This window comes from Herpailurus yagouaroundi, unplaced genomic scaffold (genome assembly GCF_014898765.1).
Source record: "Herpailurus yagouaroundi ecotype Mexico unplaced genomic scaffold, PumYag 197, whole genome shotgun sequence".
Classification (NCBI taxonomy): domain Eukaryota; kingdom Metazoa; phylum Chordata; class Mammalia; order Carnivora; family Felidae; genus Herpailurus; species Herpailurus yagouaroundi.
The window spans coordinates 14533650-14560476 of NW_024412428.1; the positions used below are offsets into that span (position 1 = coordinate 14533650).

Genomic DNA, 26827 nt, shown 5'->3' on the forward strand with positions numbered 1-26827 from the left:
GCTATAAATATTTGTATATACATTTTTATATAGATATAGGTTTTCATTGCTCTGGGGTATATACCTAGGAGTGGAATTGCTGGATCATATAGTAACTCTTTTTCAAAATGGTTGTACCATTTTACATCCCCACCAGCAGTTTATGAGGGTTCCAATTTTTCCACATCCTTGTTTTTACTCACCATCTTCCTTTTTCATAGCAAAATTTGTTTTCATAAATGATATTGATATTTTATAACACATTTAGATATTAAAATGTTGAAATATATTAAATATTGCTCACTGATATTTTGCTTTATGAATTCTAAACTCTTCAAAAAAAACCCAAACACTGATATTAATACATATTTCAGTATTAAACAAAGTTAAAATCCCAAGCTATCATTTTTGCACTCATTATTTCAAAAAATAATTACATTTTCTTATAAAACTGCACATGAGGGGTGCTTGGGTAGCTCAGTCGGTTAAGTGTCCCCCTCTTGATTCTGGCTCAGGTCATGATCTCATGGTCGTGAGATCAAGCCTCAAGTCTGTACAGCACGGAGGCTACCTGGGATTTTCTCTTTCCCTCTCCCTCTGTCCCTCCCCAGCTAACACGTGTGTGTGCGCACGCGCTCTCTTTTTCTCTCTGTCAAAAAAACAAAACAAAACAAAACTTCACATGATACATTATCGTTAAAGCTTAGAATTAGGTAAAACTTTTTCTCTACTTGTATATTCCTTCTACAAAAAGGTGAGAGCTGTATAATTCAGTCCTTCTTTGTGCTGATTGCTAGAAAGCTTAAAAGCTCAAGCTTTTCTTAGTTGGGAATTCTTACAAGAAATTAACTTTTTTTTTCTGTTATCTTATGATCTTTGTTTTTATACCTCTATATTTAGTAAAATCTAACACAATCTTTTTAGAAATAGGGCAAATAAACAAATAAATATGTAGTAACTATCCTTGATCTGCACAGCAATTTATTCCCAGTTCCATAAATGATGAAAATGAGACAATGAAAAGTGGCTTACTCAAGGTCAGAATCTTAGAAGTGGCAAAGCTGATATTAGAACTTAGATCTTAGAAAGCCCCCATATCAGTTCTTTATGCTACGCCATCTCTCTGTTTAAGACAGACCTTTTCTGTCATTGAAGTATCCCAAAGTAGCTCCTGCAGAAATAATACTGAACATGACAGTGTCCCTGTAATAAGATGTTCAACTACCCATCCTAGTAATTGACATAAATTTAAATGTTCTTAAATCCAATCCCCACAACGGCTTGCTTTGTATGATAGAAATAAATTTATTTTTCAGTGACAATTCTGATTATAAATATCATTAATATTTAAATCATCAGTTTGCTGCTAATGCTAAGAAAGATTGTATAAGACTTAAAAATCTAATATTTGCAGGGCGCCTGGGTGGCGCAGTCGGTTAAGCGTCCGACTTCAGCCAGGTCACGATCTCGCGGTCCGTGAGTTGGAGCCCCACATCAGGCCCTGGGCTGATGGCTCGGAGCCTGGAGCCTGTTTCCGATTCTGTGTCTCCCTCTCTCTCTGCCCTTCCCCCGTTCATGCTCTGTCTCTCTCTGTCCAAAAATAAATAAATGTTGAAAAAAAAATTTTTTTTTTTAAAAAAATTAAAAAAAAATCTAATATTTGCTTAACAATATGGGTCACTATACCTGATATCTGTTGTTAGCTTAAGAATAGGAGAAATAGGGGTGCCTGGGTGGCTCAATTGGTTAAGTGTCCAGCGTTGGCTCAGGTCATGATCTCGTGGTCCATGAGTTCGGGCCCAGCGTCAGGCTCTGTGCAGACAGCTGACAGCCTGGAGCCTGTTTCAGATTCTATGTCTCCCCCTCTCTCTGCCCCTCCCTGGCTCATTCTCTGTCTCTGTCTCTGAAAAATGAATAAACCTTAAAAAAAAAAAAAAGGAATGGGAGAAATATTTCCAAACAGTTTCCATCTGGAATAATTTATAGAAAGTTACTGAATGTTTTTCTGTATTACTTTTTAAAGTCACATAAAAGAATTATTTGTCTATCTGAAATGTATGCATTGTTCCTTAAGGAAAGTGAATATCTATACAATTTATTATAGAAATGCATTTAGTATTCATTACTGATACTAAATGGAAGTTAGGTTTTAGTTCCAGATATAAGGTGGGAACACCATTTGCTGGAAAATATACTTAGTTAACTGTGAGTTATTTCTGGAAATATAAAGTCTAATAATTTTACTTATTAAGTTGGGCAAATAAATCATAGGTATGTTCCAGACCTAGGTAACAATTATAAAACAACCTAAACATAAATAGAAAATTTCAATAAATTATATAAATGCCTTAAATAAACCCTTCTCCTATCCTCTCTATCTCCACTTTTAGACTTGAAGATTGTGAATGCTTGCAATATTTGGTCTACAGAATTAGGCCATCACTGTGAATTAAGAAACATCATAAAATGATTTAAATCACTATGTGCTAAGTAGTAGGAGCTTGTAGTTAAGTAAGTATTGGTTTTCTAGCAAAGTACAAACCTTAGAAGTTATATCATTTGCCTCCATCATTTTACTGATATGGGAAATAAAGATGGGATGAAGGAAATTGCCCAAGATCTAAGTTCATGGCAGGGTGGGAATTATAACCAAGCTGATGGCTGATTGAAGGTTATGTCCATAACACCACATTAGTTCAAATCAAAGTTTAAAATCCATCTGATTTGTAGCTTTGTTTAAACCATAAGTTTTTATGTTTTGTGTTTTGTTTTTATTTTAGAGAGAGAGAGAGAGACAGCACAAGCAGGGGAGAGGGGCAGAGGGAGAAAGAGAGAATCCCAAGCAGGCTCCGTGCTTGGCATGGAGCCTAACAAGGGCTTGATCCTACCATTCTAGGATTATGACCTGAGTTGAAATCAAGAGTTGGACATCCAGCTAAGCCACCCAGGTGCCCTAAGCCATAAGTTTAGTACTTATTTTTCTTATAATTTATTGTCAGCTAACATACAGTATATGCAGTGTAGTCTTGGCTTCAGGAGTAGATTCCCGTGATTCATCACTTACAAAAAATACCCAGTGCTCATCCCAACAAGTGCCCTCCTCAATGCCTATCAACCATTTTCCCCACCCCCATCAGTGTTTGTTCTCTGTATTTAAGAGTCTCTTATGGTTTGGCTCTCTCTCTGTTTATAACTCATTTTTCTTTCTCTTCCCCCTATGGTTTTCTGTTAAGTTTCTCAAATTCTACATATGAGTGAAAACATATGATATGTGTCTTTTTCTGACTGACTTATTTCACTTAGCATAATACCCTCCAGTTCCACCCACGTTGTTGCAAATGGTAATATTTCATTCTTTTTCATCACTAATATCTATATCTATATATCTATATCTATATCTATATCTATATCTATATCTATATCTGTATCTGTATCTATGCACCACATCTTCTTTATCCATTCATCAATTGATGGACATTTGGGTCTTCCCATAATTTGTCTATTGTTGATAGTGCTGCTATAAACATTGGAGTACATGTGTCCCTACAAATCAGCACTCCTATATCCTTTGGATAAACTTCTAGGAGTGCTACTGCTGGGTCATAGGGTAATTCTGTTTCTAATTTTTTGAGGAACCTCCACACTGTTTTCCAGAGCAGCTACACCAGTTTGCACTCCCACTACCAGTGCAAGAGGGTTCCCTTTCCTCCATATCCTCACCAACATCTGTTGCTAAACCATAAGTTTAAAAGATCTGAATATGATATAGCCTATAAGAACTAAATGTTTTGATGAGCTCACATTTTTAGCTAACAACCAACTAGAAGCCAATTACTACCAGCACAGATCATGGATATATTATTATTAAAGGCAAGTGTAATAATGCCAACTTTCAGGATATTTTTAAAATCAAAAGCAACACTATTAGGTATTTTAGATCACTTATATTAGATCACTTCAGAAAATTACTTTAATACAGACAAAGGAAAAAAACTTTTGTAAGAGGGGCTAAGGAGAAGTTTGATAGCTCTTTCTTGTCTATTTCATTCCCTGAAAAATGTGTTGCACATTAACTTCATAAGTTGAATATTATGGATGAGAAAAAGGAAGAAATAGAATTCCAGTTCTAGAATTATGGATCGAGTTTTGGGAGATGGTTTGATCTTGTAATCTTTTTTCCTGGTCCTCTCTTGGCATTCATTGTCTTCTGATTAACTGGATTATATCTTACCCTGAAATAAAAGAAGTGTTAATCATGATTTTTCAGTCACCACTGTGTACAACAGAAACATTATATGCTTATGGTACCATCCTAAACAGCCATATGTTATACCACATTATCTCATTACAGACAGGCAACCATCTCAAGGGCAGATAATCCAAAGGCCAGGAAGGAGCCCATGAGGTGGCCTAATGTAGAAAGCTCTGTTCAAAGAGGGATGAGATGGACCATTCTGATATTACCTCTGGAAATATGAATTAAAGCTAAGAAAATATAGACAGTGACCATGAAGTTGAGCAAGGAGAGTAAGGAAATAAGTAAGCCAAAGATATGTTACCAAAAATTATAATAAAATTGAAACTAAGACCAAGGTCTGTGATATTAAAAAGATACAGAGAGTGAAGATGGCAGTGGTAATGAAAAGAAAAGTGAAATAGAGACTGAACTAGTTGATTACATAAAAATAATAACAGCAACATTTTTACAGCACACAATTTATGCCAGGGACTATTCTTTTTTTTTATGTTTATTTTTTGAGAGAGAGGGAGACAGAGCATGAGAAGGGGAGGAGCAGAGAGAGAGGGAGACACAGAATCCAAAGCAGGCTCCAGGCTCTGAGTGGTTGGCACAGAGCCCGACGTGGGGCTTGAACTCATGAACCGCGAGATCATGACCTGAGCTGAAGTTGGATGCTTAACTGACTGAGCCACCCAGGCACCCCTGCCAGGGACTATTCTAAAATCTATTCTAGTCTATGAATTGATTCATAGATTCAAAGATTGATTCTTATCAACCTCAATGAAAATGCCTATGATGTAGGTACTATTATTACCCCTGTTAGATAAATGAGAAAAATGAGGTTATATAGTTAGTAAGTGGATCTGGAATTTGAATCCAGATAGCTGAGTTCAAAGTCTGTGCCTTTAATTACTATTTTGTATGGCAGACCACTAACGTGAAGATCTATGAAGTTCTGCTCATTTTTTTAAAGCTACCTTGAATTCTAGCTTTAATATCTTGGGCCCAGTTATATTAGAAGTCCTTTTCTTGAATTTCCATGGGACTATCTTTCCTTTATTGACTTACATATCTTTATAAAGCCAACTTTCCCACGCTCTTATTTGGGAGTAGAGTCAGCTTCAATTCCCTCCAAGATGCTTTTCAAAAATCTTTTACTCAGGGAGTGATGCTGGGGAAAATGATAGAATAAGGATTTTAGAAAATTCTTTTCTCCATAAAATCAATGAAAAAATTGGCAAAAATGGTCAGAAGCAACTTTTTCAGAGCTCTGGAAATTAACCAAGGATTTGTAGCAATTCTGGAGAATTTATTAAACACACCACACACACACACACACACACACACACACACACACACACACACACACAACTGAAATTCAGCAAGAACACAACTTTGTAGCATTTTAACTCTCCTTAGCCTTTTCCCCCAGCTCTCTGGTATCCCTGTGAAAAAACTGAAAAACTGAAAAACTGATCCTAAAATTCATATGGAAATTAAAGGGACTCCAAACAACCAAAACAATCTTGAAAAAGAAGAATAAAGTTGGAGTACTCACACTAACTTATTCCAAAATTACTGAAAAGTTAGTCATCAAGACAGCATGGCACTAGCATTAGGATAGACTTATAGACAAATGGAATAGAAGAACTGAGAGCCTAGAAATAAACTCTTATGTTTATGCTTAATTTATTTTTTATTTTTTATTTTTCCTTTTAAGTAGACTTCATGCCCCATGTGGAGCCAAATGCAGGGCTTGAACTCATGACGCTGAGATCAAGACCTGAGCTGAGATCAAGAGTTGGATGCTTAACCAACTGAGACACCCAAGTGCCCCCTTTTTTCCATATGGTTGGTTTTTTATGTTTTTAAATTTTTTTAGATGTTTATTTATTTTTGACAGAGAGAGACAGAACATGAATGGGGGAGGGGCAGAGAGAGAGGGAGACACAGAATCCCAAGCAGGCTCTAGGCTCTTAGCTGTCAGCACAGAGCCCAACATGGGGCTCAAACCCATGGACCACGAGATCATGACCTGAGCCAAAGTTGGATGCTCAACCGACTGAGCCACCCAGGTGCCTCAATATGGTTGATTTTTTAAAAGGGTACAAAGACAATCAACTGGGGAGGAATATTCTTTGTAACAAATGGCGCTAGGACAACTGGATAGACACATGCAAAAGACTGAATGAAACTGGACCCCAGTCTCACATCATATACAAAAATTAACTCAAAAAAGACTCAAAAATGGAACTAAAACTATTAAACCTAGAAGAAAACATATCTATAAATCTTTGTGTTGTTGAATTAGGCTTAGATACGATACCTAAAGCACAAGTAACCAAGAAAAACAAATCCTAGGAAGGCAGATCAATTGTACTTTATCCAAATCAAAACTTTTATGCTTCAAAAGACATCATTAAGAAAGAAAAAAAAAGTGACAAAAAATGGGAGAACATATTTGCATATCATGTATCAGATAAGGTCTGGTAACCAGAATATATAAAGGACTCTTATAACACAACAACAAGACAACAAGTCAATTTAAAAATGGGCAAAAGACTTGAATAAACCTTTCTACAAAGAAGATATATGAATGGCAAGCAAGTACACAAAAAGATGCTCAACATCAATAGTCCTTAGGAAGTACAAATCAAAACTACAATGAGATACTACTTCACATCTACTAAGAGAGGGAAAAAAAAGGACAATAACAAATGTTGATAAAGATGTGAAGAAACTGGAACACTCATACATTACTAGTGGGAATATAAAATGGTGCAGCCGCTCTGGAAAATAGTTGGGCAGTTCCCCAAAAAGATAAACAGTTATCAATTGACCCAACAATTCCATTTCAGGGCATCTACCCAACAGAATTAAAAACTTATATGCAGCAGGAATGTTCATAGCACCATTATTCAAAATAGTCAAAAGATATAAACAACCCAAACGTCCATCAATTGATTAATGGATAAACAAAATGTGATAGATCCAAACACTGAAATATTATTCAGACACAAAAAAGAATAAAATACTGATATATGCTCCTACACAGATGAACCTTGAAAAATCATGCTAAATGACAAAGGCATACCAGGCTGCATATTGTTTGCTTCCATTTATATGAAATAACAAGAATAAACAGATCTATAGTGGCAGAAAGTAGATTAGTGATTGGCAGGGGCTGGGGGAGAGAGGAATAGAAAGTGAATGCTAATGGGTAAAAGGGTTTTGGGGGGAGATGAAAATGTTCTAGTGGTGATGATTTTGCAACTTTGTGAATATTCCAACAAGCAATGAGTTTCATTGTATGTAAATTATATCTCAATATAAATATTTTTTGAATGTACTTTGGGAATAAACCATTTCCTATGCTAAAATGTTTCCTTAATTAAATAGCAATGTTTTAGAATAATTTCATCTTCTGGTGTAATATGGAATTAACCACAAGCATTCAGTTATACCATATTCAATTCATAGCTCATTATACATTCTACATTGTTTACTATACTTAATGCTTTTATAGTGTGCTGAGAATATTTCAAATAGCTTCCTTAATATCAATGATCTCTATAGGATCCAACTGACATGATGACACTAATCATCAAGCTGAGATACTTAACTCTAAAAATATGTTTAATTTCCTAGATATCTTTTAGAACAGTGTTTTTCAAACTGCAATTGATATAGGTCAAAGGGGACTGAGGGGCGCAAGGGGGTCAGTTGGTTAAGCATCTGACTCTTGATCTCAGCTCAGGTCTTGATCTCAGGGCTGTGAATTCAAGCTCCACATTGGGCTCCACGCTGGACCCCCCAAAAATAGTGGATTTATTTAGTGAATTATAACAGCAATATAAAAAAATAAAACAAAATAGAAAATACCAGGGTGCATCACATATAATAAGACTATGTACTGTTTCATAATGTTTTTTCAGTTATATATAAATATATATGCGGGTATAGTGGGTCACAATATGCTAACAGTCATGGTAAATAAAATTTGGAAACCACTTTCCATTCCTGTGTATTGTGGCTTTTATATACATCATAGTAGCTTAGACCCTTGCAAGATTATGCTTTGTCATTTGCAGTTTCAAATTATTGTCATATGTTTTATTCTCTTCCCACAAACAAATTCTTTGTTACTTTGCTAATTCTTTATATTCAAAAAATACTATACATTGTAGAATAATAATAACAGCTGGTATTATGGAACTAGGGATTTTTCAATAATCTCTAATTTTCATATTAACCATTCAATCTGGATTTCATCATGCCCATATAACAGGTGAATAAACAGAGTATGAGGGAGGTTACTTTACATAAAGCCACATTAAATCTAAGTGGCGGAGGCAAAAACTGATTCATCTATCTGTTCCAAACCCAGTCAAATTTTTCAGTTACCACCTTACTTTTCACTATTTTTTAAAATACCATACTGCATTATCTACACAAATACTTACACTGTTATTTTGACTTGAGGGATTCCATAGTCATTCTAGTAGATGAATTTTCTCTTGCCTTTTTTCCTTTATTTTATTTAAGTTTAAAATTTTTTTAATTTTTTAAATAATCTCTACACTTAACATGGGGCTCAAACTCATAACCCTGAGATCAAGAGTTGCATGCTCTACCGACTGAGCCAGCCAGGTGCCCCTTGATTTTTCTCCATTAATATAATATAGTTAAAAATGATTTAAAAGAATACATATTCTTTTCTTTAAAATGGCTGCCCCAATTCTACCCTACAGAAACAAGTGGAAACATGAAAAGCAATTAGACACAAGTACCCAGTTAATAATTACCTTGACTTCCTACACACGTCTAGTTCCAAGTGAAGTTATCAAGGTTTAGTTGTTTTCTGTGCTTATTTAAAATCTTTATTGTTATTTTCTTAGTAGAACCAATGGAACTTTATAAAACTAGCTCTATATCTTGAATACCCATTATAAGCTGGGTACTTTAGGTTGTGTAAAAGTACACATATTCTTATAGAAAATGCCAGAAGGTATAAGTCATTTATAATCCCACCTTACTATTTTTTATTATAATTTTTACTTACTACTATAAATAAATGTTTTCCTATGTCAGTTATATAATTTCCTAGAATGTAATATTTTGTAACTTCATAATATCCTCATAGTTTATTAAATTATTCATTCCCTTAATGTTGGATATTTTGGTTGTGTTTTCTCTATTCTAGCTCTTTCTTATCAAAAGGAGGTTCCCTGAATAATCTGTCTCTTAGTGAGTCCTAGAATCATTTTCCCTCAGGTCCTGTGATTCCAGGGCACTAAAGGATTGCTTTGTTATTTCCTTCCTCTAGAGCTTGTCATCACTCTAGAACACTTCTAAACAGAAAAAAAAAAAAAAAAAATGAGGCTGTTCACACTAAAGAAAAATTAATTTTATAGTTGTTTACTTTTAGGAAACACTGCTTGTGTTACCAGCTTTTGAACTCCTTGCTTGCAGGAAAATGATTTTTTATAGTTAATACATGCCATGAGTCATAATAATAAGGTTACCGATTAACTTGTCTAGAAGTTTTCAGCAACTTCCAAACTTCATCCTAAAGAGATGATTTCTATTTATCTTAAAGATAATATCTCTTATTTATCCTTTTTTTCTTTTTTTAATATTTTATTTTTAAGTAACCTCTACACCTGATGTGGGGCTTGAACTTAAATCCCCAAGATCAGGAGTCTCATGCTCCACTGACTGAACCAGCCAGGTGCCCTGTATCTTTTTTTCAAATCAGTCTATACAAGGATCTCTGGAATACGTCTTTCAATAGCAGTATAGATATCTTGTTCATTTCTGGGCATGGTTCCACAAAGTAGGAGTATATGTGGTGGCTAATATTCACTTATCCCTCTTTGATAGACTTAAAAAAAATATATAGTATATCACAGGGACACCTCGGTGGCTCAGTCAGTTAAGCATCTGGCTCTTGATTTCAGCTCAGGTCATGATCTCCCGGTTTGTGGGATCCAGCCCCACATGGGGCTGTAAGCACCATATGCTGTAAGCACAGAGCCTACTGGGAATTCTCTCTCCTCCTCTCTGCCCCTCCCCCACGTGCATGCTCTCTCTCTCCCTTTCTTCCTCTCAAAATAAATAAATATTTTTTAAAAAACAGCATATCACAGTGAAATGGGTATTTCCTAATGCTCTGATTTATTCTGAACATTAGGAAAACTCCCTAAGTCGATATTTAATATTAGCATATGTAGGAATATCAACCAAAGCAAACATTAAAAGCCACTAAAACTTGATTTTTAAAATACTGCTTTAAGTATAATATATATACAGAGTGCATAAAACATTGTTGTAAGCGCTATGAATTATAATAAAGTGAATACTCATGTAACCACTACCCAGGTCAACAAACAGAACGCTGCCATCACATCGGAATACCTTGTGCTCCTCCCAATTATCATCCCCCTTCTCCTTTCCATTAGTAAACACTATCCTGTCTTCTGACACCACAGTTTAATTTTGCCTGTCTTTGAACATGATATGAATAGAATCATACGTGTTCTTTTATTTCTGGCCTCTTTTCCCCAACACTGTGATGATTATCCATGATGTTGTGTGAGCTGTAGTTTGTTTTTATTGTTATTATTCATATATATAATATATTCATGTTATTATTAATAAATATATGAATATTTGTTTTTATATGAGTAACATAGATGTATAAATTTGTATCTCTTAAAAAATTTTATCGATTCTGGGGCGCCTGGGTGGCGCAGTCGGTTAAGCGTCAGACTTCAGCCAGGTCACGATCTCGCGGTCTGTGAGTTCGAGCCCCGCGTCGGGCTGTGGGCTGATGGCTCAGAGCCTGGAGCCTGTTTCCGATTCTGTGTCTCCCTCTCTCTCTGCCCCTCCCCCGTTCATGCTGTGTCTCTCTCTGTCCCAAAAAATAAATAAATGTTGGAAAAAAAATTTTTTTTTTAATTTTATCGATTCTACTATTTTTAAAAAATGTTTATTTATTTTGAGGGAGAGAGGGTGTGTGCATAAACTACAGAGAGGTAGAAGGGGAGGGAGAGAGAGAATCCCAAGCAGGTTCTGTGCTGTCAGCACAGAGCCCAATGCAGGGCTCAATCTCATAAAACATGAGATCATGACATGAGCTAAAATCAGAAGTCTGATGCTTAACTAATTGAGCCACCTAGGCACCCCCATTCTGCTACTGATAGATATTTGAGTTGTTTTCAGCTTATGGCTGTTATGAATAAAGCTTCTATGAAACATTCTTGGACAGGTTTTTTTGGTGTAAATGTATGTACCATTTGGTTAGGTATGTAACTAAGAATGCAATTGTTGGGTCATAGAGTAGTTACATAATCATCTAAATGTAGAAAGTAATACTAAACACTATTCCAAAGTGGTTGCATAAATTTACACATCCTCCATACCTTTGACAACACTTGGAATTAGCAACCTTAAAATTTGTGGTGGCCTCTCAAAAAATTTTTTTTGAGAGAGAGAGAAAGCAAGAGCAAGCTAGGGAGAAGGGCAGAGGGAGAGGGGGAGGAAGAAACCCAAGAAGTCTGCACACCCAGCACAGAACCCAATGTGGGACTTGATCCCACGACACTGGGATAATGACCTGAGCCGAAATCAAGAGTCGGTAGCTCAATTGAGCTACCAGGCACCCCTGGTCATCTCATGATTTTAATTTACATTTGGCTGAATAAGTAATGGTGTTGAGTACATTTTCACATGTCCATTGGCCATTTGGATATCCTCTTCTGTGGGGTGCTTAACATTAAAACTTGGTTTTCTTTATTTTTCTAAAACTTGATTTTAAGACTAAAATCAAAAAGTATACTAAATTCCAGAGTTAAGGCAGTAATTAAGTACAATTTTTTTAAGTTTATTTATTTATTGTAATAATAAATGAGCAAGAGGGCAAGAGTACGCATGAGTGGGGGAGGGGCAGAGAGGGAGAGAGGGAGAGAGGGAGAGAATCCCAAGCAGGCTCTATGCTATCTGAGCGGGGTCTGATGTGGAGCTCAATCTCAGGAACCCTGAGATCATGACCTGAATGGAGATCAAGCGTTGGAGGCTTAAACAACTGAACCACCCAGGCGCCCCAATAATATTTTAAAGTAGTGCCAATTATATATACCTAATTTGGAAGGTTATAGGTATATAGAAATGTTTCTATTATTTGAGTTATTTGCGTTATTAATACTTCTAGAAAATGAAGAGTTGTTTGTCTATTTGTGTAATCATTTATTCACTCATGCGTTCATTAAAAAAATTAGTAAACACCTATTCATGCCAGGCACTATATTCAACATTAGGTTCTATCAAAGATGGAAGTGATACATCTGAGCTCAAGCAGTGCGGTGCCAGAGGCCCCAAACAAGCTTACTGAGCAGGTATTTCAGACCACGTCATCCACCTCTGATGCACCAGCACCTCTAGCTCAATTCAGACCGATGTCATGGAGGCCCAGCAGACACTGACTGCCAGGGTGATACAGCAGGGGGCCAGGAGGAAGGAGTTTGGTATCTAGGTCATTTGCTCAAGGCTCCTTAAATACTGCCTTGCTCAATTTGACAGTAAGTGGATGAGTACCACTTACACATGGCAAACAGGACTCAGATTCTCAGGGTAGGTCACCCCATTAGAAGGAAAGAAAGCCCACGCTTCGTCCACTGATGAGTCAGCTTGATACAAGGGACTGCAGCTGCACTGCACTCCTATTCTCTCTGCCTAAACCTATTTCCTTCCCTTGCCCTCGAGGAACTCATTTTAAGAAGGCTCACTAGTAAACTTCTTGCATGCTGATTTCAGAGTCTCCCTGAGAGATCCAATCTACAACAGTATTCAGTGGAAAATCAAACTGCTCTAACAGAGTATAGTCTAGTGTTATATATGTATATGTGTGATGATTAGAGTAAGTTTTATCTGTATTTGCAAAATATTTCTCCCTTCATTATTTAAGTAGATTTGAATAAAAGAGGTAATATCTTTCTAAAAGAAATTTGAAATGGAAGACATATGTAAAAATAAAAAAAGAAATATGCAGGGTGACTGTACCAGGCCTGAAACTGCTTTCCTTACAAAGGCCTGTTTGCAAGGTTGGCCCTTGGTTGGTGTCTGGGAACTTAGTGGTAAAAAGTTCCATACACGGATATAACTTTCCTTAAATGAAAGAGAACGGCTCACTGTACTTAAGCTGTACAAACAATATGGTTTATGTGAACATCTGTTTTCCTTCTGGAAGTCTGGAATTTGGTATGTGTTGAGCACAGGGCACATATGTGACCAGTGGGCGCCCCCCCACCGCCGCCCCAGGCACTGTATCTGATGAGTTTCCCTGGAAGATAAAACTTCATGCATTGTTGCACATGGTATAAACCTACTGCTGGAGGAATTAAGTGTGTTCTATGTGACTCCACTGGAGGACTTTTAGAAACTTGTACCTAGTTGCCTCCAAACTTCATCCCATACACCTTTTTCCTTTGATGATTTTTCTTCGTATCCTTTGGCTGAAATCCATCCTAGCTGTGTGCACAAATACATGCTGAGTCCTGTGAGTTGTTCTAGCAAATCACTGAACAGGGGAGTGGTCTTGGGGCCCCCTAGCACAGAGGCATAATAGTTTCCAGAGGGAAGTTCTTTCCCAGAATTTAATGTTTTAACTCTATTATATTTCTACTGATAAAAATATACAGGATAATGATTTATAATTTAAAATATTTATGACCATGGGGTGCATGGATGGCTGAGTTGGCTAAGTGTTCAACTGTTGGTTTTGATTCAGGTCATGATGTCACAATTCATGGGTCTGAGCACCACACTGGTCTCTACAGCTGGCAGCAGGGAGCCTACTTGGTATTCTCTCTCTCTCTCCCTCTCTCTCTGCTCCTTCCCCCATTTGTGCTGCTCTGTCTCTATCAGAATAAACTAAACTAAACTAAACTAAAATATGACTACTGAAGGAAGAATACACTTTTACCCATCTAACCAAATATTGGACAAAATGTATCCCTTGAATCTCTACGAAAAAGAAAATTGCTAAGATATTGCATATACCTTGAGTGCCTGTATTTGAAAAGAATTCTGATTTATACTAATTTACATCTTGGTTTACTTTTTTATATCATTAATTTATATATAAGTATATTCTCCTAAATAGAATAAGGTAGAATTGCCTGACTAATTCTTCTGGATTTAGTAGAGAACAGGAAAAATCATGTGTGGACATAACTTCCTAAACGCATAAAACATTCCTCTGTTCTTTATTCATCCTAAATTGTCTTTGTTTACATAGGAAAACACAGTTTAAACTGCACTGTCATCTACACTAATTTCAGTATCCATCTCTGGTCAGTAAAAAAGTTAAGGCTGATAATTTAATTGTATTTATATTGTTGTTAATGGTGTCGATTTAGGCTCTTCTTGGGTATGGCATTGTTCTAGCTTAGGAAACAAGAACTTACCATGTTGGAGGACAAAACATATTCTTGGGATCTACAAAAATGTATATAAATAGTGAATAGAGAGCACAAACTTCTTTAAGTTCTTCTACCATCTGTTTGTTATTTTATATTGTTGCTATAAAATCTAGAAGTTCAACTTCCAAATATAATGGACACCTGTTTTGTCAGTACCATCCACAGGCAAATGTACTTAATTAGAAAGGAAGGATACAGTTAGACTTACATTTTCACTGAATTCTCTTTCATTCTAGGCAGTTGATCCATCTGTTGCCTTTTAGAAACATGGTATGAGTCAGAGACCTGAAATACAAACATTTGAGCATTTGTCCTCTTATTTCATGACTGATTTTGAGCTAAGAGAAATAGTCCATTCTCAATTAACTCTTTTATAACCAGGCCCTTAGGTGGCATGCATAAGAGAAACTAAATTCTGGCCTTCTCCAGGATTATAAGGTTTCTAAATATTATGGAGACCCCTCTATCTCAACCCCACATTCCATGTGGTTTTTATAACAAATACAGAGGAAATTGTTTAAATCATATTATCTATGGGTATAAAGATCATTAAAAGTTTTTGTAATAGACACTGAATATAAATAATACATGCACTCTGTCATTAAGGAAGATATGACCATAGAAGCTGTATGCGTCCTGAAATGGAAAGACAAGATCGTATTTTTATTTTTGTCTGTTTTGAGATACTTCCACGGCACAAGAGTGGAGACTTCTTTGTAGGTGGTGGAACAATCAAGGCTGATGACCTCAGAGATAGATAGCAATTCAAGACATGAGTAAATGAGGTCATTCAGTAAGAACACACAGAGAAGAGAGCTGATCATATAAACTAGAGAAAGCAAGCACCTTTTAAGGGATAGGAGAATTGCCAAAGGCCATTATTTAAACAATAGGAAAACCCAGGACAAAATACTGTCATTAAAGTCAAGAGATGAGGGATATTCAAAAAAGTGAGTGTGGTTAGCAATATGAAATGCCTCAGAGATGTTTACTACCAGGAGGATTGAAAAGGAGTCGTGTTTGGCAATTAAAAAGTAAACTGTGGCACAGCCAGTGGTGGGAGTCAGAGAGAGTTGAAAGAGGTTGAGGAGTAAAAGCAAAACAGTGAGTATATCCACCTTTGCACAAAGTTTAACTGAGAAAAGGAAAGCTAAGTAGTAGGGGGGTTTTTGTTTGTTTTTTAACATTTATTTATTTTTGAGAGAGAGAGAAAGAGAGAGAGAGAGAGAGAGAGACAGCACGCTTGAGTGGGGGAGGGGCAGAGAGAGAGAGGGAGACACAGAATCCAAAGCAGGCTCTGGGCTCTGAGTTGTCAACACAGAGTCCAATGCAGGGCTCAAACTTACGAATCATGAGAACATGAGCTGAGCCAAAGTCGGAGGCTTCACTGCCTGAGTCACCCAGGTGCCCCTAGTAGTAGTTTTATTAAGGTAGGGTAAAATAAAAGTTTGTTTTTGTTTTATTTTGGTAGAAGACAAGAGCATTTTTATGAAGATGTGAGACCATTTGCTAAGAGGGGCAATTTTGGGCATATTGGACCAGAAGACGGAATTCATTCATTTATTCACTCAGCAGATATTATTGAGTATCCACTATGGGCAACCTCAAATTTAGCACTAGGGCACAAAGATAAATCATGGTTCTTACAATCTATTGGAGAAAACAGCACAATAAATAGATTGTACAATTCGCTGCCTCGACAGAGGTTTGCACAGGTGCTTTGTAAGCATAAAGCAGATGCTCATTTGGGCTATAGGGGGCCTGGACGAGTAGCCAGTCAAGAACTGGAAAGGACATTCCAGGCAGAAGGAGCAGCAAGGGCCTACAACTATAAGGCAACATGACAGATGTAGGGACCACATATATGGCTGGTCTGGCTGCAGTACAGGATGTGAGCAGGAACATGGATGGAAAGGCAGGCACTGTGTGTTGGAAAGGACATTGTAGACCACTCTAACAAGCTTTGCTGAGATCCTCTGGACAATGCAGAGTCACTGAAGGTTTTAAATGGGGAACAACATCGTATCTGCATTTTGCAAGGATTTCTCAGGCAGCAGAGGAGGAAAAAAATGGCAAGATTTTTTTTTTTTTAATTTTTTTTTTCAACGTTTATTTTATTTTTGGGACAGACAGAAACAGAGCATGAACGGGGGAGGGGCAGAGAGAGAGGGAGACACAGAATCGGAAGCAGGCTCCAGGCTCTGAGCCATCAGCCCAGAGCCCGACGCGGGGCTCGAACTCACGGCCCGCGAGATCGTGACCTGGCTGAAGTCGGACGCTTAACCGACTGCGCCACCCAGGCGCCCCAAAAATGGCAAGATTTTAACAGCTATGCTATTGAGATTATATTTCAAGTCTAGATTTAAATCTGGGGAACTCTATTTTCAATTGAACAATAACAAAATAGAGTTGTTTGAAAAGACAACAGAACATTTGGATAGGTTAGAACCCATGTCAGAGGGAATTGCTAGTGTAACTTTTGTTGTAATTTGATATTTTAGCGTAGGGGAAAAAACTATGGAAACACTTAAGGGTTGTTTTCAAATATTTGAGAAGCTGTTACACAGGAGAAGTATAGAATTATTCTATATTCTTCAGAGGATGCAACTAAAACCAATAGATTTTAAGGAAGGAGAATAAGGAGCATCACATGATGCTTTAACAATTCTAATAATTACAATTGCTTGACAATGAAACAGACTGGCCTCAGGTTCCTTATCTTTAAACCAAAGTATTATATTCAACAATGTCTCAGATCGATCCACTGCTAAAATTCTATGTTTATGGGAATAGAACTTAAGTTTATTATGTGTTACAAGCAGCTCTAGTCAGTCTTTCTGCCTGGCTTTTAAGTAATGAATGTACTTATATATTCTTAAAAATCAACTATACACATAGTATGTAAATTGGAAAAATCGTGAGATATGGAAACTCCGTTTCATTCAAAACAGTGAAGACAGCAGTATACACAACAGACTCAGCCAATAGCTCTAGTTATCCACCTAAGAATAATTATTTATGTATTCAGCATGGAAAGAACTGCAGATCATCCACTGACCTTTCCAGTCACTGGAGTATCCACATGGTCAGAACCATCTTTGACTGTAAAGATTAACAATTCACTCTAGAGTGAAAATCCTTATTAACATTTATACTGGAGAACAGGATTAACAGCTTCCTGGGAAGCTGTTAAAATAGGCTTTGATTGTATGTTCAGTGATCCTGCATAATCAGAGTAGAACCTATTCCACCTAAATGAATTTTTCAGATAAACAAAGGTAAAGGAGGAAGCTGAGGCAGGAAGAAAATCTAATGCCCCTGTCACAGAGAGGGAGGCTCGGGAGATCAGGAAAGAAAAACAGGAAAATAATACTCACCACTTATTAGAATTCAGAATGTATTATGGGCCAGGCATTTTACTCAGCACTTTACATATATTACATCTCTAAACACTCACAAATCCCCTGCAAGACACTACTATTATTTCCCCTTCTACCAAGAAGGAAAGAAATTACGGCCCCAAAGCTCAAATGACAATCAAGTACAAAGCTGGGTTTTAAATCCAAATTTACAATGACTCCAAAATCTGTGGTTCTTTCATCAAATCACAATCTCATAAAGCAGGTAGCGTTTACGCTAGAACTTCAGGGAAGCGGAGTTGACATGTATGAAAAGCAGCATATTCTAGGGGGACTCATGGTCTGATGAAAGGCAGGAGTAAGTAGTGCTGCCAACTAAGTATCCAGTACCATCAAGTATAAACTGACTGTTTTATGGGTAGGAGGCTACAAGGAGTGATCCTATTTTGTCTCAATTTCCTAATTTAATCTTAGTACTAGAAATCTAAGCCTCCGTTTACCCACTACTGCCCTGACTTTCATTCCCAAATTGTTCTATACATCCCCTTCTCAGCTCCAATCCCTAGTCTTTTTTTAAAAAAAATTTTTTTACATTTATTTATTTCTGAGAGACAGAGAGAGACAGAGCGTGAGTGGGGGAGGGGCAGAGAGAGAGGGAGACACAGAATCTGAAACAGGCTCCAGGCTCTGAGCTGTCAGCACAGAGCCCTATTCGGGGCTCGAACTCACAAATCATGACCTGAGCCGAAGTTAGACGCTTAACTGACTGAGCTACCCAATCCCCAGTGCCACTCCAATCCCCAGTCTTAATTCCATCCTCTCAATCCTTTCATTGATCCTCTGGAAACACCAGATTAGTGACTAGCAGACTATCTTTATGGCAAACCTAGACCTCAAGGTCCTCTACTTCCTTACCTCACCTAGTTATCTCCTGAAGACTCCAATCCTCTTTTTGGCTCTTTGTCCCTTGACTATCACTGTTGAAACTCTGCAGAGCTATATTCTAGACTCTCTTTTCTTTTCACCCTGTGTGTATTCTCCCTGATACATTTCATTCATTCACTTGGCTTCATTTACTATCTATATGCCAATAATTTCCATGTTTATATCTCCAATTTTTATCTTTTCTTCCCTGAGATTCATATGTCCAACTGCTCTTTGGATGCTTCCATTTTGATAATGCACATTGAAAACTAAACTCATATCGTGATCTTAAAACATCCATCAGAATAAAGTTGCTAAGGTTTAAATATTTAAATGTTAAATAGGTAACCAACTACTAAAAAAAAGATGTGATAAATGTTATGAAACATTGAGATGAAACATTGAGATCAAAACAGTCTTTTAAACTATGACATGTGAAGCCATAAATAAAAAATAGCTCTGACAACATCAAAACAAAAACCCTATAATAATACTAACATCATAAATAAAACTGAAAGGCAAATGAAAAACTATGGAAAATATATGCAACATCATTTTTAATTTACTGATCACTTTCCTGTCCTGTCATTTGTAGTTGCATACTTTCCAATTCTGTACTAAGTTGCTAGCCCTTTCTAGTGATAGCAGTGCTATATCTATCTTAGATCTCACTGTGCATAATTATGACATAAAATACCATGAATTTCATTATAGCACAGGGATAACTGCTTATTTGGTTGAGTTTTAGAAATTACAGATCAAACTTAAAAGATAACGAAAGAAGCAAATATGAAAAAATTCCCTTAATTTGGGAAACTTTTATCTCCTTTTATGCCTTTTTATAAAAGCTATAAATTTGCTTTTTCACTTTATATATTTAGAAACTTGGTACATTTTCTCCTATAATCCCAACATGTTTATCAAATCAAACCAATCAAAAACCTAGAAAAGTGAAAAATGTAATTTATAGTGAGAGGAAACTCTTAAAATTTGGAAGTAAGAAAACAAAAGTTACCTGAGACATTTCAGCTAGATAGGTATGGCACTCATTGTTGGTCTTGTGGTAAGCCTACAAGAAACATACAAAAATAAAGAACCCAACATCAGAGAAGATTTGCAATACTAGCAAGACTATTACTAAGTCAAGTTTATGTCTCTATGTTTTTTTTAAATAGTGTAGGAAATAGTTTTGTAAGTATTTTGTGATAATAATATAGTAGGTTTGTAGATAACATACTAAAAATCATGGCAGTTACAAAGAAATTTCTAGTATAGAATAAAAACAAACCTTTGATTCTTGTTCCAGTCTCAGTGCATAGTCTTTCACTTGATTTTTAAGCCTCCTTTTCTCTTTTTCTAGCTGTTTAAGTAATATATTTAAGGATTCCTGAAAGTATAAATAGTAAATATTTCCATTTACTCATGTTCTAAATAATAATACATTTCAGTGACAAATGCCTTCTACCCCATAACCTTCTGTGATTTCAAATTCTATAGTATATACCTTTTAAGTAATAGTAATAACTACAATATTTTTTAATCCTAACAATATGCCAAGTCAGTACTTGTGCTAAGTGCTTTCCACAGATTATTTCAGTTAATCCTTACAACAGCCATAGAGACGGCTAATATATTTATTTCCATTTTACTGTTAAGAAAATCACATCTGATAGATGTTAAATAACTGGTCCAAAGACACGCAGCTAATAAGTGGTGAAGCTGTTATTAGAACCCAGGTAGTCTGGGGTGCCTGGCTGGCTCAGTCAGTGGAGCATGTGACTCTTGATCTTGAGCCCCCCGTTGGGTGTAGAGATTACTTAAAAATAAAAATTTTAGGGGCACCTGGGTGGCTCAGTCGGCTAAGCATCCAACTTGGGTGCAGGTCATGATCTCACAGTCTGTGAGTTCGAGCCCCACGTCGGGCTCTGTGCTGACAGCTCAGAGCCTGGGGCCTGTTTCAGATTCTATGTCTCCCTCTCTCTCTGCCCCTCCCCTGCTCATGTTCTGTCTCTCTGTCTCTCTCTCTCAAAAATAAATAAACATTAAATAAATAAATAAATAAATAAATAAATAAATAATCTTTGGGGGAAAAAAAAAGAACCCAGGTAATCTGACTCCAAAAGCCACACATGCTAAACAATTATTATGTATATATCCATATGATTGATACCAGCATAACAATAGTAGAGAGGAAGAACAGACAATGAAGTTGATGGCCAGAAGAACTGAGAGAATACTGCAGAGTAGGACAGTTCTGGAAGCTAAGACTTCAATGCAGATACCGTTCATCACAAATAGCTGGAGCTGAGTAGAGGTTTAGCCAAGTGCCAGAGCAATAATGCATTATACCAATTTGAATTAAAAGTTTAATCCCTAAACTAATAACTAATCATTTGCAGTAACCCCAATTATTTCTCATATTCTTACACATTAATGTTTTTTAAAAAATCTCCAAATCGAATTCTATATAACCCTTGTTGGTCATGATCTAGGTCACTGAATTTATTAAAACATTTAAAGAAAAAAAAAAAAACAAAAACAGAAGCAGCTGATTTAAAGCTCCACAAGGTGAAACTGAGATATTTTAGAGCTCATATCTTCCTCCTGAAAAATAGTTAATTCTCTAAAAACTTTACTAATACTCTCCTAGATACTTGTTATAATTATTAGGATTTTAAAAATTGTATCAATAGGATAATTAGGTCAGCTGAGACCAGGAAAGTTCTTGTCTCTAAAAATAACACCAGTGATAAAACAAATCCCTTGGTTGTGACAATTCTCCACTATGCATATTTGATTACCATTAAAACATAACTGGGTGATATTTCTCAGGCACGCATTATTTGTCTTTGAAAATTACACACTGGCATCATAAACGGCTTTCAGTCCACCTTCCCCAAATACAAACTTGCTCCAGAAGAAGCTCCATGAAAGTCCCACAAATTTAAGAGGCTAAACTGATTTATCTTAAGGAAACTATACCCTAATGAAATAAGCCACTGCTCAAGTATGAAGAGTTTTTAAACCAATAATCAGACACTGATGGAAGTAGTGCAAAATACTGCTGCACAGACCTTTGCTCCAAGGATTCCAAGCTTAGCCCACCAGAGTAATATGGTTCAGTTAACATCATTTGTTAAATACACTTTTATAAAGGTAAAAGATAATCTAACTCTTTTTAATATTGTTTCAATGGGAAAACGCACTCTAAGTTCTTTTTATTTTATTTTATTTATTTATTTTGAGAGAGAGAGAGAGAGAGAGAGAGAGAGAGAGTCAGTCAGCAGGGGAGTGGCAGAAAGAGAGGGAGAGAGAGAATCCCAAGCAGGTTCCACACTGTCATCACAGAACCCAATGTGGGGGCCCGAACTCACAAACCATGAGATCATGACCTGAGTCAAAATCACGAGTCAGACTCTCACCTGACTGAGCCACCCAGGTGCCTCACACTCCAAGTTCTAAAAGAAATTATCTTATTGATAAACTACTGGGATACAAATTATTTTTATATTAATGTTGACCTGAATGAGATATGACCTAGAACTCTAGAAGCTTATACAAGAAATGTACATATGCAACAGGTAAAATTCAAGGCAATATATGATGAAATGCCAAAATGTGAAGCACAGACAATAAATGTCTCACAAGTTTTTTTAAAGAGGCCAATCAACACGGACTAGAGAGAGCATTCAGGATCCCCCAAAAGAGAAGGATTTGGATGGGAGAAAAAGGGGAGCTATATATTGATCAAAGACTTGAGTCAAAATGATTATTTAGCGGTAATAACAGAGGTGAAGCAAAGTATTTGAGAAATAAATAAGAGGTAAGGTAAGATAATTAAGGAAAGCCCTGGCTATAGAAGACTCAGATTGCCAGGCTCAGGAAGCTAAACACAGGGGGCTATTGGAAGGTATTAAACAAGTGGCAAAATGAAAGCAGGGGGGTAGGAATACTAACCAAGTGGCAGTTTCTATGACAGAAGAAGTTTCTATGTTATTTACTGATGTGGATTTACAGTTCTAAGCTTTGAAGCTTAAATATTTTTAATACACTTTCTTTGTGTTAGACTATATCGCGCTACTACTCCTATCCTGACTAAATTCTTTGTCTTGTTACCTAATATTACAATTCATTCATTTATTCAAAAAATATTCATCAAGCACCTCCTATGTTCCAGATGTTGTGCTAAGGATACCACAGTGAGATTTACAAACCCAGATCCTGACCTCATGAAGCTGAGAGTCTTCTATGGTTTACCTTGGTGAATGTTACATGTAAGCATAAGAAGAAACTGTATTCTGTCATTGGATGGAATATTCTATAAATGTCAATCGATTGAGTTGATTGCTGTTCAGGTCAACTATGTCTCTATTGACTTTTCTCCCTTTTTGATCTATCAATTACTGACAGGGTGGGTGTTACTTTAATAGTGAGTGGATATGCCTATTTTTCCTCCATTAATTCATCAAAATCACCATGTAAGTGTTCCTACCAGTTTTGAGCAGGCTCTGTTCCAAGGAAGCAGATGTCATTAGTAACTATCTGGATTTGTCTGTTTATACAGATTTCAGGATGGGAGTTTGCCCTGCAAACTCAGTTCACTAATGAGTCAAGAACAGTGATTGGGTGTGTTGAACAGTGTGAACAATGATTCACCTTTTTTTTGTTGTAATGACAGCACTATGCATATTGGAGCTGAAGCCAGAAGTCGCAAACTGTTTTTGATCCTCTTTTCTAATTGGAACAAAAAGAATGCATTCTCGAAATCGGTGGCTGCACACCCTACACTGAAGGCTGACTAGTGTGCTCCAGCAGGGATACCACATCTGGCAAAGCAGCTGCAGTTGGGGCTACCAATTGGTTAAGCCTGCAGTGGTCTATAGTCTTTCTCTAAAATTCATCCAGTTTTTGCAGGGGCCAGACTAGCAACTTAAATAGAACAATGATAGGTCCTAGGACCCTTCCATCTTTTAGGTTTTTAATTGTGGCACTAATCACTGCTCTTTTCCCCGGGATAAGAAATTGTGTTTGCTTTACAATTTTGACCTTGGGTGGGAGAGGGACAGTTTCTAAAGTTTCCATGTGTTTTTTCCCATTGTGATAGCTTTTACTCCAGAGATGAAGGCCCAGTAAGGGGGTTAACTTCAATTGTCAAGTATATCTGTTCCAATTATACACTCCGGGACTGGGAAAATGATCACCATGGGAGCAGGGGAGTTTGTGAACACATGGGGCCCAGTGTGATTTGGACTGTAGGCATTTGGGGAATCAATGTCAACTTGGACTTCAAAATGTCTGGTCGTTTCCTTTCTCACAGTGTACCGTCACCCACACAAGTGGTCAGAGGCCCTTTGGGGCGAAAACTGGAGATATTGTCAAGATATATACTTGGACCAACATAGGGTCCTTTCTGCTAGGAATCTACCCACCTCTTTTGTCAATGATTTCTGAAACTGAAAATTGGTTCAGATCTGGCAAATGAGCAAAGAATTGTGCTTTCTACTGGGTTAACTGTCCTCAGCCTCTTGCTCCTCCATTCTTTTGCTTAATTTTTAAATGTTTATTTATTTTAAGAGACAGAGAGAGAGGGAGGGGGGATGGAAAGGGAGGGACAGAGAGAGAGGGAAAGAGAGAGAATCCCAAGCAGGCTCCGTCCTATCAGCACGGAGCCCAATGCGGAGCTCGAACCCATGAACCATGAGATCATGACCTGAGCTGAAATCAAGAGACAGACACTCAACTGACTGAGCCACCCAGGTGCCCCTCTTTTTTTTATAGATGCTTAACAGCACCCTCATTAATTGGCCCAGCTGCCAGAAGAGGAGGTGAGAGCAACTCCTGAGGGGAGAACCTGTTGTCTTGTTGGAGAGAGGACTATATAGCATCTTCTAAGCCAGTGAGGTTTCTAGCCCTTACTAGAGGTAGAGGTGGGTCACCTCTGCCTGCCCAGAGGGTGCAGCTGTAGTTGTTAAGTCAACATCCTCAGAGGCATCCATTCAGATGTCCTATCATACTTTTCAGGACCCCTGATTATTCCTATCAGGACCCTGCCCTTTGCATAACACATGTGCATGGACTGACTATCTGAATACCTCCGGAGCTCTGCAACTCACAATCAGGTCTTCAGCCCTACTGTTTTACTGTGTCTGCCCTTCTACTACTGGTATAGAAGGCCTCTTTAGAGACTACCACCAAGACTCTCTGCTTTTCACTCTTAGATATTAGTGCTTATCAACTATTCTCAGTCTCATTTATCCTTACACAGGGTGTCAATACAAGTTAAAAATAACCCCCTATTGTCCAAATATGAAATCTTTCACAATAGTCCCCTCTGCCATAAAATTTCTCAAGGTCACCATTAGTGAAGTCTTTAGCAGTTGAACTGCCACTCTGAGCCATCTATTGGTGCCACATCTACCAGCCAGGACAGCATCTTCTGCCTGCCACATGGTAAGAGAGCCAGGCCCATGTCCCCACCTTACCTCCTATTTTCTTGCATCACTCCTAGAACCTGTAGCTGTAGACTTGGTCTTCAGACACCAAGATGGGATTAAATGTGAAATGATTCTGTTATCAGAAATATCTGCCTGAGAGGAAATAGGGAAGGAGCAGGAGAAGGCTGGGAAAGCAATGCAAAAAACTGATTACAATGCAAGTCTGAGCCTTAGTGAAGGAAAAAGGAAAAGAAGGTTAGGTGGAAGTGGAAACATCCTAGGTTGGCATGCAGCCTAAGCAAAACCATCAAGGAATCCTTAAGCCAAGTCACTGCAATGGAGTCCCATTTCCCAGGAATAGGTTTGCTTTAGTATCCCCACTGCACTGATTATGGGCATGGGGCAGCCCATAGGAGGTATGATCTTGATGCAAAAGTACTGATGGATTTTGAAGCCTAATACCTGGGGTCCTCAGTCAATTAACCCCCCTGTCACGGAAAGTCCGTAAGGTACATTCTCTGGGTAACCACATTAAAAGTCTTTTCTTAAGGGCATTTTAGTTTTTCAACTGAAGAATTGTCCAGTCTCTTACCTTTTGAGGTTTAATCTTAGCCACTGGTTTTCTGGGGGACAAGAGCTAAGAGTTCCATTATTCAGACCATGTATTTTTAATTTCCTCATTCTTAGACCTCTATTTCACTCTCATCTTCCTCTGTGCCTGAAGGCCCCAAATCTAGAGGTTCTGCAGCTTAATTTCTCCAGAAAATAGACTCCTGACGGAAGGAGAGCATCCTGACTGTGCAGGGTGACAAAGAGGTCCCAGGGGCCAACTGCTTTATGTCTATATGTCCTGTCAAGTCAGTGACTACTCTTCCAGCTGAGGATCTTCCAAAATTTGTTTAAATTTCTCACCTGCTGAGATCTCCTTCTCTATTCTTCTTATCCATTCACTTCAATTATAAACTATCATTTCTCTGCTAATAAATATCACATCCAAATCTAAGAGTCCTATGTGTCTATTCTTAACACTTGCTTGACATTTCAAGTTCAATTTTACCAAAACCAACTTTACACAACTTTACACAACTTATATCCCAATAAAAATGCTTTAATGGTACCAGGCATAGTTTTCCAATTTCACATGATATATTTAGATTTGGTTAAGTGGGAGTAGTCTAGAAATTTTGTACATGGGAAGAAGACTATGGGTTTGTGAGAAAGGGCCATCTAAGAGTGAATATGCCAAACAATGAACTGTAGTAGTCATTAAATTTTTTTTCCTAACAGAGCTTGGGTCTGAGAGCCTACTATATATACTATCTCCCTTCTTAATTTTACAACCAAAATAATCTTGATTACAATGGGGGCCATTCCAATTAAGCACATTTTTTAAAACACTATACTAGTATT

General features: G+C 37.3%; 1 protein-coding gene across 3 annotated transcripts in view; it reads right to left on the reverse strand.

Annotated features, from left to right (window-relative positions):
* Nucleotides 1-3903: 3903 nt before the first annotated feature.
* CCDC169 (coiled-coil domain containing 169) overlaps nucleotides 3904-26827 on the reverse strand; it is a 47416-nt gene continuing 24492 nt past the window's right edge. For all 3 annotated transcript variants that reach the window (XM_040448204.1, XM_040448205.1, XM_040448206.1), the window contains 4 exons: nucleotides 20272-20370; nucleotides 19999-20052; nucleotides 14909-14985; nucleotides 3904-4211 (listed from right to left, as the gene is read on the reverse strand). In XM_040448204.1, the coding sequence (XP_040304138.1) occupies nucleotides 4112-4211; nucleotides 14909-14985; nucleotides 19999-20052; nucleotides 20272-20370 (330 nt within the window). In that variant the 3' untranslated portion in view covers nucleotides 3904-4111. The remainder of the gene's footprint in view (nucleotides 4212-14908; nucleotides 14986-19998; nucleotides 20053-20271; nucleotides 20371-26827) is intronic.